Source organism: Vipera ursinii (genome assembly GCF_947247035.1).
Source record: "Vipera ursinii genome assembly, chromosome: 1".
In the NCBI taxonomy this organism is placed as follows: domain Eukaryota; kingdom Metazoa; phylum Chordata; class Lepidosauria; order Squamata; family Viperidae; genus Vipera; species Vipera ursinii.
The window spans coordinates 304,480,045-304,494,689 of NC_139512.1; the positions used below are offsets into that span (position 1 = coordinate 304,480,045).

The window sequence follows — 14,645 nt, forward strand, 5'->3', positions numbered from 1 at the left end:
AATGTAAATTAAAGCAGATAACTTTCATTATCCAAGGATGAGTCCTCCTTACAGGAAAAATGAAAGTGATTTAAAACTCTGAAATAAACAGAAAAACAATGAAAAAAAGTTTATGTTAAAATCCAGCAGAAGGATAAGTCAGCATTCAACTAGTCAATTAACAGTTAAAGATATAAATCAAAAAGTAAAGAAAACTTTAAAATGTGCAGTTAAAGCCAAAACTTGTTTAAAGATAACAAACAGTTGAAAGGAAAAGATGGAAGACCCAGTCCTTCAATCTCTGCTACTTAAAATTGGGATCGTCAAGATCCCTTTTCCCAGCAGGTACATGATCATCCGAGGACCAGCTCAGATCATTCCTTGCTGCTCCCATTCATGCACTGTCAAATAGTCAGCTTTGATGGTATTAAACAGCTACTTGTTGGCAGGAGACAAAAATCGCCCTGCTGCTCAGCACGCCATCTTGGGGGAAATCTCGTTTGTGATGTATTTCTTAATTACTGGTTTCTTTAGTGTTAATAGTTGACAACTTTTATTTTTATTGTCAATTCTAAGTTTGGTAGCTCTTTACCTGTTGTCATTAGTTTGTACGCCCATTCTTTTCACTGTGTTGCTTCACTTTCATGCTACAGCTTGCAGATAGGTTGTATTTTCAACTTTCAAAGTAGCGTAAACGGCATAGATTATTGATGTTTCTACTTGCAGTTTTAAAACCACACTCATCCAATCCAGCCTTTCTCAATATTTATTTAGGACGTAGTTTGAATAAGTAAGGGGAGAGAACACAGCTTTGTTGCATACCTTTGCTGACCTGGACTCATGTTTTGCCATGTTCCATCTGGACTGTTGCTTCCTGACCTGTCTGTAGGCCTTGCATTATGGTATTTACATTTTTCCTAGGGACATTGCACAACTTGACGTGGTTAACCAAATCAGAGGTATTTCTATAATACATGAAGCATGCATTGTCTTATTTTTTATATTATTTAGCTTTTGGATTCATTCACTATGTGTCATCAATAATGTGTCTTATTCCTTGCCTTTTTCTAAAGCCAATGGGTACTGGTGTGAAAAGACTGGGGAAAAGAGATTCAAAACTTTTAAGGAGATCCTAATTTAACGAACTAAGTAACAACAACAACAACAACAACAACAACAAATAATAATAATAATAATAATAATAATAATAATAATAATAATAATAATAATAATAATGAGTACCTAGTGCAGATTTTGTTTTTGTGGCTGACTAATCCAGTTGAGCTGTGTAATGAGGCACAGCAAACATTGCTTTTCAAGAGTTACTAAACAGTTAACAGTATCTGAATGCCTTACCCATTTCTTCAAGAGTTGAGAGTTCTGAAGTGCAGGCCATGTATGTTTCCGGTCAGGGCTTTTTTTCTCATAGAACGCTCAGAACGGAGTTCCGGCACCTTTTTTGGATGGAACCTTGTAGGGTAGGCAAGGCGGGTTGTATGACATGTGTGAGTTCCGGCACCTTTTTCTTTTACAAAAAAAGCACTGTTTCCGGTACTCCAGAAGACACTTTAGGACAACGTTTTTATCACTGTCTTTATACATATGTAAAAGTTGTATATTGATTGCATCTCTATATGACACAATCATAGAAAAACAATTAGATTGTTTACTTACAATTTTTAGTGCTGTCCTTTTATTGATACAGCCTGCCAATCTTCAAATAGTCTTTTTTCTGACCTACTGTGGAAGGGAAATGGATGTGGGAAATGAAACTGTACTTATGAGCAGGCAGACCCAGAGGACAGATGTACAGATAACATCCTGAAAAATCACAGTTAACACATACACAGCCTACTTTTGACACAAAAGGTTACATACAAGCATTTTTATACCTTTATACCTTACTTTGGAATGCAACTCAGCTTTTTATATGCTAAAATATGCTTTTATGTGTTATTAGTCTTGCATGTTTCTAGAAATCATCATTTCTGGTAGTTCCATCATGAATAAATCCAAAGAAAATCTGTGCTTAGGATCCTTTTAGGATCTCATGCAGATATGGACTTTTTCTATTATCCTTAGCATATGGACTTTTTCTTTTATGATTTATCCCATCCTATTTGTAATTATAGTTAAATATTCATGTTTAGCAACTATTTGGAAGATTGTATACTAAGTATCATTGTGTTATTTTAGAGTTTTCAACTACATAACTAAATCCATTTAATTGTTTTGGAACAAGAGAGTAAAATTGTGTGCATTATAATAAACCCAATTAAGGCATAACTTTTCCATTGCTTGTTTAGGTGGTAATCAATTGTGCCATTCCAAAAGGATTAAAATACAATCAAGCAACACAGACTTTTCATCAGTGGCGGGATGCTAGACAAGTATATGGTCTCAACTTTGGCAGCAAAGAGGATGCCAATGTCTTTGCAAGTGCCATGATGCATGCCTTAGAAGTGTTAAATTCACAAGACTCTGGTAAGGGTACTATTCATTTCTATAGTATTTCTATATTAATTTCTGTGTATCTGATATCTATATTATAAACTGTTTTAACTTTTAAATGGTGATATAGACAGTTTGTAATTTATATCTGAATCTGAAAGTGTATATTTCCAAACTGAGATGTTTCATTGTATATAGAATATACAATTTCATAAGGAAAATAATAAACCCAACAATTTCATAATTATAACTTTCTCCTTTTTAGGCTTTCCTTATTGGAGACAATTATAGTTAGAAAAATGTAATTACGTATGTAGATATGATCATCTAGAAAAATGTAATTACATATGTAGATATGATCATCTAGAAAAATGTAATTACGTATGTAGATATGATCATCTAGGCTCCACAAATATTAAAGACTGATTTGATTTGGTATCATAAAGAACATTAAAAATGTACTTCAGAAATTTGCTTCAGAAATCAGTAAATAGGACAATTCATTCTGGGTAGCTTTATTTCTTTTCTGCAGCCCACCAAAAACTTTGATGTACTACTTATCAGCATATTCAGGTTGATTTAATCAGTACTCATGAGAGCCAGTTACTGTTTCTTGAAGCTCCAGCACATTCTTATCTAAGAGGAAGAAACCATATCTCAAAAGACATATTAAGAGCATCTGCATAAATTTTTAATGGCTTCAAATCATGAGAAAGCAGTTTTAAAATTACAAGCACATCCAAAGTTGATGGATTCTCTGGGGTCTCTGAATCTTCAGAGAAATCTAGAGTTAAAATAGCTTTTTGAAGTTCCTTGGAGACTGGGACTTTTAATTTAGATACATAAGTGCAGCTGCAGCTTCTTATTGTATTCTTTCTTCAAAAAGAGACCGAAGTAGGAAAAGAATTTTTCCTGTTGGCATGATTTTGGATCATTATCTCTTTAAAGAACTGTGAGCTAAGAAGAAGATACTAACAATATTACAATTACCAAACAGTTTGGAATTAACAGAAAACTTCAAAATTGGGAGGGGAATAACAGATCAGGCAATCACCATAGCGAACCATTATAATTTCTAGCATCTTATACCACTGATTGCAGCAGTTGTAGCTGCTGATGGTTTAAGTTCATTAATTTGGAGGGTCTCAGATTGCCCTAACTTATATGTTGCCTGAAATCCATGTGAACTTGAGCATGGGGCAGCCTTCAATTTTAAAATAATAAAAATCCTGCAAGTCTAGTGAATGAGGTAAAAGATGTTTCCATTGTTTGGAAAAAAGCAGACGGTTTTATTCGACATTCTAAATTTTCAAATCTGTAAATTTATTAGTCTCATGAAACAAAGAACACCTTTTTGAAAAATAGTTGGCTCTTGAAAGGTTTCATGCTATTTAAAAAAAGAGGCTTCTTATTTGGTAGAAATCATTGTTTAAAATACAGCATTAAAGTATTCTCATATTTGCCATCTACAGAGATGTACTGTAAAACTTTTAAAATGTACTGTAAAACTTTTCAATAAAAAAAAATACCAGCAAGATTAGACAGAAAGATTGGTCTGTATATCTAGTAATGAATATGTGAATGATACTGACTAGTTTATTTTTTGTTCAATGTATTAATCTCAACTGTCTTCCTAGGCTTGGTTAATATATAATACAACTTCTTTCATTCTTTTGCTTTTTAACTATATTGTGTATATAAACCATCCTTCTCTTTGTTTAAGAGAAAGAACTTTTAAGAACTTTTTTAAGTGTGCAACTTTTTCTTTCATGGTTGTCTATTAAAATATAGAAACCCTGTATTGAGTGATATTTATTTATTTATTTATTATTTGGATTTATATACCACCCCTCTCCCGAAGGACTCGGGGCAGTGTACAGGGCAATTAAAACACTATATACAACACATAATATACAAAAATTAAAATAAATTAAACCAAGTAGCCCTAAACAATAAAAGACGTTCTAAAATTTAAAATTTAAAATCTAAAACCCCAGTCCCTCAGTCCAGGTCGGCAAGTTCAAATAGCCAAGTCTTCAGGTCGCGGCGAAAAGAGCGAAGGTCAGGAGCCATCTGGAGCTCAACAGGAAGCTGGTTCCAGAGGGCAGGCGCGCCCACAGAGAATGCTCTCCCCCTGGGGGCCGCCAGTCGACATTCCCTGACCGACAGCACCCTGAGGAGGCCCTCTCTGTGGGAGCGCACAGGACAATGGGAAGTTAACGCCGGCAAAAGGTACTCCCATAAATAATCCGGGCCCATGCCATTTAGGGCTTTATAGGTCATCACCAGCACCTTGAATCTCACCCGGAAGACAACTGGAAGCCAATGCAGCTCGCGGAGCAGAGGTGTTACATGGGAGTATCGGGAGACCCCCATCACAACTCACGCAGCCGCATTCTGCACCAGTTGGAGCCTCCGAGTGGTATTCAAGGGCAGCCCCATGTAGAGAGCGTTGCAGTAGTCTATCCAAGAGGTCACGAGCGAATGAGTGACTGTGCGTAGGGCATCTCGGTCCAAATAGGGCCGCAACTGGCGCACCAGGCGAACCTGGGCAAAAGCCCCCCTGGTCACAGCTCCTATATGATCTTCTAAACTGAGCTGTGAGTCAAGGAGGACACCCAAGTTGCGAGCCCTATCTACGGGGGGGGGAACACCTCACCCCTATAGATAAAGATGGAATAGAGTGCATCCTTACTTGCCTTCAGAAATCATTCTGATTCTTCTGTCAATCATACCTCCTTCTCCCCTCTATCAGCATTTGATTTAGGTGAATACTTGACTTCAAACTTTGCTAGCCCAAAATCAGAAGGCAGTTTTGTAGGGGTACCAAATTTGATGAGCTGAATATGCTTTTATTTAAAAGTATCAGAAATAACACATTAGTACAGGGGTCTTCAAACTTGGCCCTTTTATGACTTGTGGACTTCAACAGTGTGCCTGGCTGAGGAATTCTGGGAGTTGAAGTCCACAAGTCATAAAAGGGCCAAGTTTGAAGACTCCTGCATTAATACCTTGGTGGAGCAGTGGGCTAATGCCTCCTTAAGTAATACCAGCTGCCTGCAATTAGTGCAGGTTCTCATCCCACCAGGCTCAAGGTTGACTCAGCCTTCCATCCTTCCGAGGTAGGTAAAATGAGGACCCAGATTGTTGGGGGCAATAAGCTGACTTTGTAATGATGCCGCTTGGGGGGGGGAAGCCCTAATAAGCAGGCATATACATAGAATGAAGGCTATTGCTAAGCACATTGGTTTGTGCTTAAATTGTAAGCCGCCCTGAGTCTTCGGAGAAGGGCGGGATATAAATGGGATTAAAAAATAAAAAATAAAATACAAAGTCAAAACTTGATGGAACTTTTTTTAAAAAAATGGATCATTTTTACAAATGATATTGTAATAAAATATAAAATATAACTTAACTTTCCTCAGGTCCAACGTTGCCTCGACAAAATGCACAAATTCCCCCACAAGTGCAAAATGGCCCAGCACAAGAAGATTTGGAAAACCAGAGAAGGTTAGTTTTAAAAAGGAAACAACTATTGAAATTTAACTATTTTTGCTGTTCTCCGGAAACTTAAGGGATTTTTTTTGTTATACATTGCTTGATGATGAGTGCTGAATATTTAAACTTTTACATAGCCTTTTGTGTAATTGGCAGATACTATCCAATATCTTTGAATTTTGCATTTTTATGCAGCTCAAAACAAATAATTGCTTTTGATTTGAATGTAAGAATGTCCAGGAAGGAGGATTCAAGGTTCGTGTGAACTCAGGGAGGCCTGGAAAACAGGGTATGTGTGAACACCAGGAGGCCAAGAAAGAGACTGTGAGATGTGGGTAAGTTCAGGGAGACCTGAGAAAGAGGGTGCAGGTTGCTTGCAAGTGCCACATGGAGGCTGGGAAAAAAACATGTTTGATTGAAGGGGAAAGGAGGACATGGTGTATGCAAGTGAAGAAAGATGGAGGGGAGAGATTTATCCAAGAGACTTATAACCTTTCCTGATGGCTTATCTTTTGGCTTGCTTGTGGAATTTGGCAACAAGGTTGCAAATGGTGAGCATGTGAGCATGGGATGCTGTAACGCATTGTTAATGCAAGCTAGTTGCCAAGTGCTCAAATTTTGTTCACATGACTGCAGGAACACTGCAACAGCCAGAACTTTGAGGACTAGTCATATGCCTCTTTGTTCATTTTCTACATAGCTTTAAACAGTTGCTGAACAAATGGTTGTAACTTGAAGACACTCTGTATATGAAATGGTGTTACCTACTGTATGTGCCTGGGTTTGGCTTTTATGGTCATTCACTCACACACATAGCCTGTGAGGCATGAGGCTTGTAAGCCCCCTTTGTTTTCTACTTGGTTCTCTAGGAAGATGCAACTAAAGCAGACAAACACACACAGAACTACACAGTGATACAGGCGTCCAAGCAAGTTTTAAACAAGACAAACATTAATTTGGGTTAAATGGTGCAATTTTCAAAAAGTTATGATTGTTTATTCATTGATGGTTTGAAATTACAACATGCTAAACAAAAGAACTTACCATTACTCCAGCCACTGCAGTGCCTCCATGGTCATGTGAACAATATCTGAGTGCTTGGCAACCAGCTTGCAAGGAGTAGAATAGAATAGAGCTGGAAGGGACCTTGGAGGTCTTCTAGCTCAGCCCCCTGCTCAAGCAGGAAAACTGATTGCAGTATCCTACGGTCATGTGATCACCATTTGCAACCTTCCCTCCTTGCTTTCCATAAGCAAACACAATGGGGAAGCTTGCAAGTCACTTGGGTAAAACTCCCCTTTCCCACACACCCCAACTTTCTTCACTCCTATGTATCATATTCTCCTTTCCCCTTTGCTTGCACTTGTTCCTTGGCCCTCCTGCACCTACCTTCACATTACCCACCCACAAATGCCCTCTTACTTGGGCTGCTCTGTGCTCACACATGTCCCCTCCCCTCTTTCCCTGTCCTCTTGGTGCTTGCACACATCCTGGGCCTCACTGTTCTTGCATGCACTTGCACGCAGTCAAACCCTCTTTCTCCAGCCCCTCTGCACTCAACCCCTCAGAATGGGACAACTCGCTATGGCCAACTTACTGCACGACAACTTGCTGTGGGACAACTCAGCAAATTAATTTTGACGGAACACTGGCCAATAATAATAAAATAAAATGGATCAAAAAAAAAAATAAAAGAGTTACAATAATTTTGACAGAAACGTGGCCACCAATAATAAAAGTACCTCAATGAAACGATTAATGCAGCGTTGAATTGTTCCATATCAAGTTGTACCGCAGCAAATTGGCCGCATTGAGTTGTTCTAGACCTAGACCCTACCCCCATGCCCTCTTTGTGCCCTTCTTCCTGAGCCTCCTGGTGTTCACACATATTCATGTACCCAGTGCCATTCTTCTCCAGCCTTCCTGAGCATGTGCAGCTTTTGCTGTCACATCCATGTGCTCTTAACCTAGTACTCCTATTACTTCGCATTTCGCAACTGGTCCTAGTTGCAATTCTAAATTGAAGACTATTTGTATTTGAAAGAATCAGATTTCAGTAGCATCATTCATTTGTTAATACAAATGCACAACTGTTTGGATGTAGTGAATGCAATGGAAACTAACAAAAAATCCTGCTTGTATCTGTTCACTAAGCCCAGAGGTCACATTAATTGACTAGTAAATTATGTTAAAAGTAACATTTTCTTATATAATTGTATATTACAAACTGCATTATTAAAATTATTATAAATTAAAACACTTTATTGATTATAAGCAGTGTGTGTAAGTAGTATTCTTTTTCCCAGTAAGGGCACATGGTTGTGGGGGGCACAAGCAAAACAGAATGGGTGAAGAAAGGTTGAGAAACATTGGTCTATATATTCTCTATGGATATAATTATTAGAATTTACTTAAAATTCTTAGAATGGAATGGCATAATTTTTGTTTTTAAATAGAACATTTAGTTCATGTTATTACATTGAATGATTCATGATGTTAATATAGTATCCTCGTTAGAAGTGTTATAGAGTCATGAAGGTAAATCATTGCTATATCAGCTGATACCTAGTTTAGTTAATGCCTATAAATAAACTTATTACAGTATGCCAGTACATATAAAGAGGGGAACAGTAAAAAATATATAGACTACAGAATATGAAAGTGTATAGACATCTCTTTAACATTCAGAAACATAATGGACCAAATGTTGATTGGCTTCTGCTGTAAGTAATCAATTGTATTTTGAAGAAAGTTGAATTAGTATTAAACCTTCCATGTAAATAGCAGATTTAACTGAATTTATATTATTGTTCATTGAAAATAAACAATGTTATTGCTTTAAGAAAAATTATCGGGCTGATATGGTTGTTTCACCATGCCGGTATTTTGTTATGTCTGAAATATTTGTATAGGGTTGTGTGTAACAAACCAGAAACATTAGCATTATTTATAATAGTATTCTGCTGTTGAGTTTTTTCATAAAGGATTCCTAGGAATGAGAGGGAGTGATTAGCCCAAGATCATCCAGCTGGCTTTTTGCCTAAAGTGGGACTAGAACTCAGGGTCTCCTGTTTTCTAGTCGGCCTTAACCACTACATCATACTGACTCTCTTTTAATAGAGTATAATGTTGCATTATTTTATTTATACTTAAGTATGTTATTTCTCTACAGCTAGATCTTATATCTTTGTTTGAAACTGATGATAGACCAAAATGAAGTTACCTATTTATTATCAGGGAATCCCAGTGACTGAGTGAGATATTAAACTTTAAACAAATCTAATCTTAATATTTTCAGTACAAACCAAGTTGAATATAAACATTTTTAGTATTTATGCATATAATAACATCAACATATTTCCATTGTATTTATAAAAGTCATCTTATTAAATCATTATATGTCCTGTTTTCAAGATTCTTATTGAAGCTTAGTTTCCCCTCAGTATTCAAACCACTTTTATCAGTCAGTTTTCTCAAATTCATTACTTTTAAATATCCAAACTTTTCATTTAAATAGACCCTCTCAGTGTTTTAACATTTCATATATTCTAAAAGTATTATATTACTTATATATCTTATTTCTCTTACTATAGGGCCCCTTTACAAGCTTTATTCTTTTGGCTATATTCCAACAATATTTAGTCCTATAATACACCATCTAATAATCTTTCAAATGTTATTTGAACTCTTGAAGGCAAGTCATTATCATCGATATCATTAGTTATTATCTAGTATACACCAAAGCAACTGTCTTCTTGGATAGCTGCAAAGTATTTACAACTTTTAAATATAAAAAACCCAAACTGAAAAAAACCATAGTACAACGTCACTTAGACTGTGGCATAATTTAGAATTTTACATTTCTCATGTTTTGACTTACTTATATTAAATTTGTAAAATACAATATGCTTCAGCTCTGTTTTCCTTAAAGCTGTACTTGGTAATTTTTTTTGTTCTGCTATTCTATTAAAAATTCCCTTTTGGGGCTTGCAATGAATATGGTTGACTGTCCAGTCACAGGGGAATTCCCTCTGGACCAAAGCTTCTTCAACTACTAACAAGAGAACGATGTTCCTTTTGTTTATATATTATTCCTGAGTTAGAGAGAGTCCTAGAATCACCCCACAAGATCCTCCATACAGCAGCGGTCTTCAGGAAGCCTGAGCAGCTGTGCTTCAGAGCAGCCAGTGAACCAATCACTTCACTGTTGAAAAAGCAGCCAATTTGGAATTTAGTTTTCAAATGGACAATAAGTCGTATCTTTCATTTCTTCATCATTTTATGGGTTTATTATCTTTATTAAGCTAAAAGAGGCTCTTTTTAACCACAGCCTGTTACAATTTTTTGGAGATCTGCACCATTTTTGAGACTTGAGGCTTTTGAGTTTCAGGCTATAATGTTGTTATCTTTTTTTATTTTTTATTAAAGAGTTTTACAAAAAAAATTTTTACAATACATATCCCCAAAACCCACCCGCCCCAAACCACCCCGCTTCCCCCCCTCCACTTCCCAGAGCTGAATACAGGGTTATAGATATAATAATCATATTCTAACTAAGATTATCCATTATAAAATTAACCAAATTCATAATGTGCTTTAACTCCCCTTTAACATAGATACACTACATTCAAATTATTAAAAACATAATAATAATAACTTAAACAAAAATATAATCAATAATAATACTAAAATTAATAACAATCTAAAATCTACTCATAAGCTAAATGGAAATTTTTAGTCCCATATTTATTCTGAATATAATCTATCCATCTCCTCCAAACTGAAATATATCTTTCTTGCGAGTCCTTCAAATAAGCAGAAATCTTAGACATTTTATAATGTTGTTATCTTCTACTGTGGTAAAAAGAGTCAAGACGCCTATGCCTTTTTTTTTTTCTTCCCCTCCTCTACCTTATACTCTCTCCTCTTCCCTTTTTCTTCTAGTTTCCCATTATTTTCACTTTCCTTTGTGTTTTATAGTCTGATAAACTAATAAAAATTAAAACATGGAAAAAATGAATGTGTCCTTTTAAAACCTCTGTTTAAATGTTTTATAAGGAGCATGTGGAATTAAGATTTAAGTATGTTCCATTCTGCCATTTCATTTGGACTTTGCTGTTGTGGGGGTGTCCAGAGGGTTTTTGAAAATAAATCTCCAAGATGGAAGTTGTCACATAGTACTCCAGCCTTAAAACAGGTCTGTTTAATTTGGAATGTTGTTCTACATGCTGAAGATCTATTATCGTCCAGAGCAGTTTTGAGTATTGCAGATGTGATTAGTAAAAATTTCAACAGAATTACAGTGGGACAAAAAAGTACTTAGTTAGCCACCAATTGTGCAAGTTCTCCCACTTAAAAAGATGAGAGAGACCTGTAATTTTCATGATAGGTATACCTCAACTATGAGAGACAAAATGGGGGGAAAGAATCCAGGAAATCACATTGTAGGATTTCTAATGAATTAATTCGTACATTCCTCGGTAAAATAAGTATTTGGTCACCTACAAACAAGCAAGATTTCTGGCTCTCACAGACCTGTAACTTCTTCTTTAAGAGGCTCCTCTGTCCTCCACTCGTTACCTGTATGAATGGCACCTGGTTGAACTTGTTATCAGTATAAAAGACACCAGTCCACAACCTCAAACAGTCACACTCCAAACTCCACTATGGCCAAGACCAAAGAGCTGTCGAAGGACACCAGAAACAAAATTGTAGACCTGCACCATGCTGGGAAGACTGAATTTGCAATAGGCAAGCAGCTTGGTGTGAAGAAATCAACTGTGGGAGCAATTATTAGAAAATGGAAGACATACAAGACCACTGATAGTCTCCCTTGTTCTGGGGCTCCACGCAAGATCTCACCCCGTGGGGTCAAAATGATCACAAGAACGGTGAGCAAAAATCCCAGAACCACACGGGCTTCCGGTGGCTGCGCGGCGCCGGAGACAGCCTTCCCGGGCTGCCTGCGGCTCAGCTGTGTGTTTATTCGCCCGAAACAGCGCCGATCAGCTGTTCGGGCGAATTTAATGCCCCCTCCTCGGGAGAAGAGGAGGGGGTGAGGCCCCAGGTAGGGGTAGAGTTCTCCGGGGCCGCCTGAGCTTGGAGCTTGGGCGGCTGAAGGATTGAACTCCCCCGAAGCCTGGGTTGCTCCCAGCTGGCCAGCGTCTCTGCTCCGGTCTTCTTGGAGCAGAGCCAGGCGTCTGCGACCACCCCTGCCTGAAGAAAAGACTATGGATTAAAAGGAGCAGGCAGAGCGGTACAAGAGGAAAAGGTGAAGAGGATTATTTTATTTTACTCTCGAGCTTGATGGATTTTCTAAACTTTAAAGTGAAAGTGCGTCACAATTGAAAGTAAAAGATGGCGGCTAAACCTCCCTCTAAAACTCTTCGGAATGGTGGATCTTCTCCGGTGCAACAATCATTATTACAGGCGTTGCACCCTCCTGATGTATTGACATCGAAGGACTTACGAGATGCTTTGGATAAACATGCTCAGGTACTTTTGGAATCAATCAATCAATCAATGGGTGATAAATTTGCACAGATGGAGGACAAATTGGAGAAACTGGAGGAGAGAATAGAAGAGAGGATGGAACAGAAGCTTAGCGTGATGAAGGTAGCCATTTTATCTTCAGTGTATAAAGTGGCTAAATGTGTGGAGGATTTGGATGAAAAAGTGGATGACTTGACTCAAAAGAATGCTATATTAGAAGCAAAAGTACGGGAGAATGAAGATTTAAGAGAGAAAATGGAAAGGGAATTAAGTCTTGCTCAATATTACCAGATGCAGTTTGCTGTTAGAATCAGAGGCTTAAAAGAGAATATTAAGGAAGATTTAAAGCAGCTGGTTTCTGAGGCTTTCGAAGTGGTATTGAAACAGCCAGCATCTGAAATAAGAGAAGCTATGGATAAAGTGTTCCGTGTGAATTCATGGATTGCTAGACAGAGAAAGCTACCTAGAGATGTGGTGGTCTACTTTGTAAAAAGAGAAATTAGAGATGAAGTTATACAAGTTGCCTATGATGCTAAAGTTGTGACTGCTGATCAAGAAGTCTTGGTTTTAAAAGAAATTCCTCCAAAGATTTTAAGGAAAAGAAAAGACTTCACATTTCTTGTGCAAGAGCTCAAGCAACGAGATATAAGGTTCAGATGGGAGATCCCAGTTGGGTTGATGGTGATGTATCAAGGTAAAAGGTACCGTCTGGTTACTGTGATGCAAGTGTGTGATTTCTATAATAACGTTCTAAAAGCAATCCCATTAACACTTTTGGAAGCTGCAAAGGGATCTGGAGAAGGAGAACATCAAGAGGCTGAAGATGGACAGACAGAGGAGAATGGTGTTGGAGGAGATCAAGTTATAACTCTTTTGGATGATCCCAGAGAACAGAGGGTGACGCGTGCTGTTTTAAAACGACCAAAAAAGATAAAAGAACAAGATCAGCAGAAGTCTATGGAATTTTTACAACGTACTTACAGCCAAGCAGTGGGAGGTGGGAAAAGATTTGGGTGAGGAATGTAAAATTTATACAAGCTTGAAATTTAAGAGAGAATTTTTATAAAATGTTTTATGGATGGCTATTAGATCTTAAAAAGCTAAGTATGTATCTGAATTATTAGCCTAAATGTTGGAGGTGCGGTGATGAAGACGCAATATATTTTTATATATGGTGGACTTGTAAAAAGGTTAAGGTTTTTTGGATAAAAGTTTGGTGGAACATACAGAAGATTTTTAAACGGAGGTTAAAGTTTTGTCCGAAACTTTTTTCTTTTTTTGTTTTGTTGGGAATAATTATAGATGCTACAGTGGTGGACACTAAGTTGATGTTGAATCTAATTACGGCAGCAAGACTTTTGATAGGTCAGTACTGGAAGAAAGAGGAATTGCCGATCATAGAAGAGTGGACTTTAAAGGTTTCCGATCTGGTTGAAATGGTGAAGATTTCGGACTATTTGAAAGATTACTTGCAAGAATGCTATATTATGGAAGGGAGAAAATGGATTGAGTTTATTTAGAATAAGTATAGGGTTAAGAAGTTTCATGTAGTATGTGATTAAGTCTTCTTTCTTTTTTTTCTTTTTCTATTTTAGTTTTTTTTATATATATTTAATATTATTAAGGTTTGTTTTATCCTATATAAGTTAGAGAGTGATAGATTTTAGAGTTTATGGTTGGTTGTATATGGTTGTTTATGATTGTTTTTTTATATATATACCTTGTATTTAGCTCTGGGAAGTCGGGGGGGTAACGGGGGTGGGGGGGAGGAAGGGGGGGGAGGGGGAAGGGAGGGGGAGGGGGGATTTTTAAGGGAAAAATTGTATGTTAAAACTTTTTAATAAAAAAAAAAATCCCAGAACCACACGGAGGGGACCTAGTGAATGACCTGCAGAGAGCTGGGACCAAAGTAACCAAGGCTACCATCAGTAACACACTACGCCGCCAGGGACTCAAATCCTGCAGTGCCAGACGTGTCCCCCTGCTTAAGCCAGTACATGTCCAGGCCCGTCTGAAGTTTGCTAGAGAGCATTTGGATGATCCAGAACAGGATTGGGAGAATGTCATATGGTAAGATGAAACCAAAGTAGAACTTTTTGGTAAAAACTCAACTCGTCGTGTTTGGAGGAGAAAGAATGCTGAGTTGCATCCAAAGAACACCATACCTACTGTGAAGCATGGGGGTAGAAACATCATGATTTGGGGCTGTTTTTCTGCAAAGGGAC

At 37.4% G+C, this 14,645-nt stretch overlaps 1 protein-coding gene across 3 annotated transcripts in view; it reads left to right on the forward strand.

Annotated features, from left to right (window-relative positions):
- The window catches only part of ENAH (ENAH actin regulator), an 81,724-nt gene that overhangs the window by 35,516 nt on the left and 31,563 nt on the right, over positions 1-14,645 (forward strand). For all 3 annotated transcript variants that reach the window (XM_083374243.1, XM_083374244.1, XM_083374245.1), the window contains exons 3-4: positions 2,286-2,463; positions 5,856-5,940. In XM_083374243.1, coding sequence (XP_083230369.1) covers positions 2,286-2,463; positions 5,856-5,940 — 263 coding nt within the window. The remainder of the gene's footprint in view (positions 1-2,285; positions 2,464-5,855; positions 5,941-14,645) is intronic.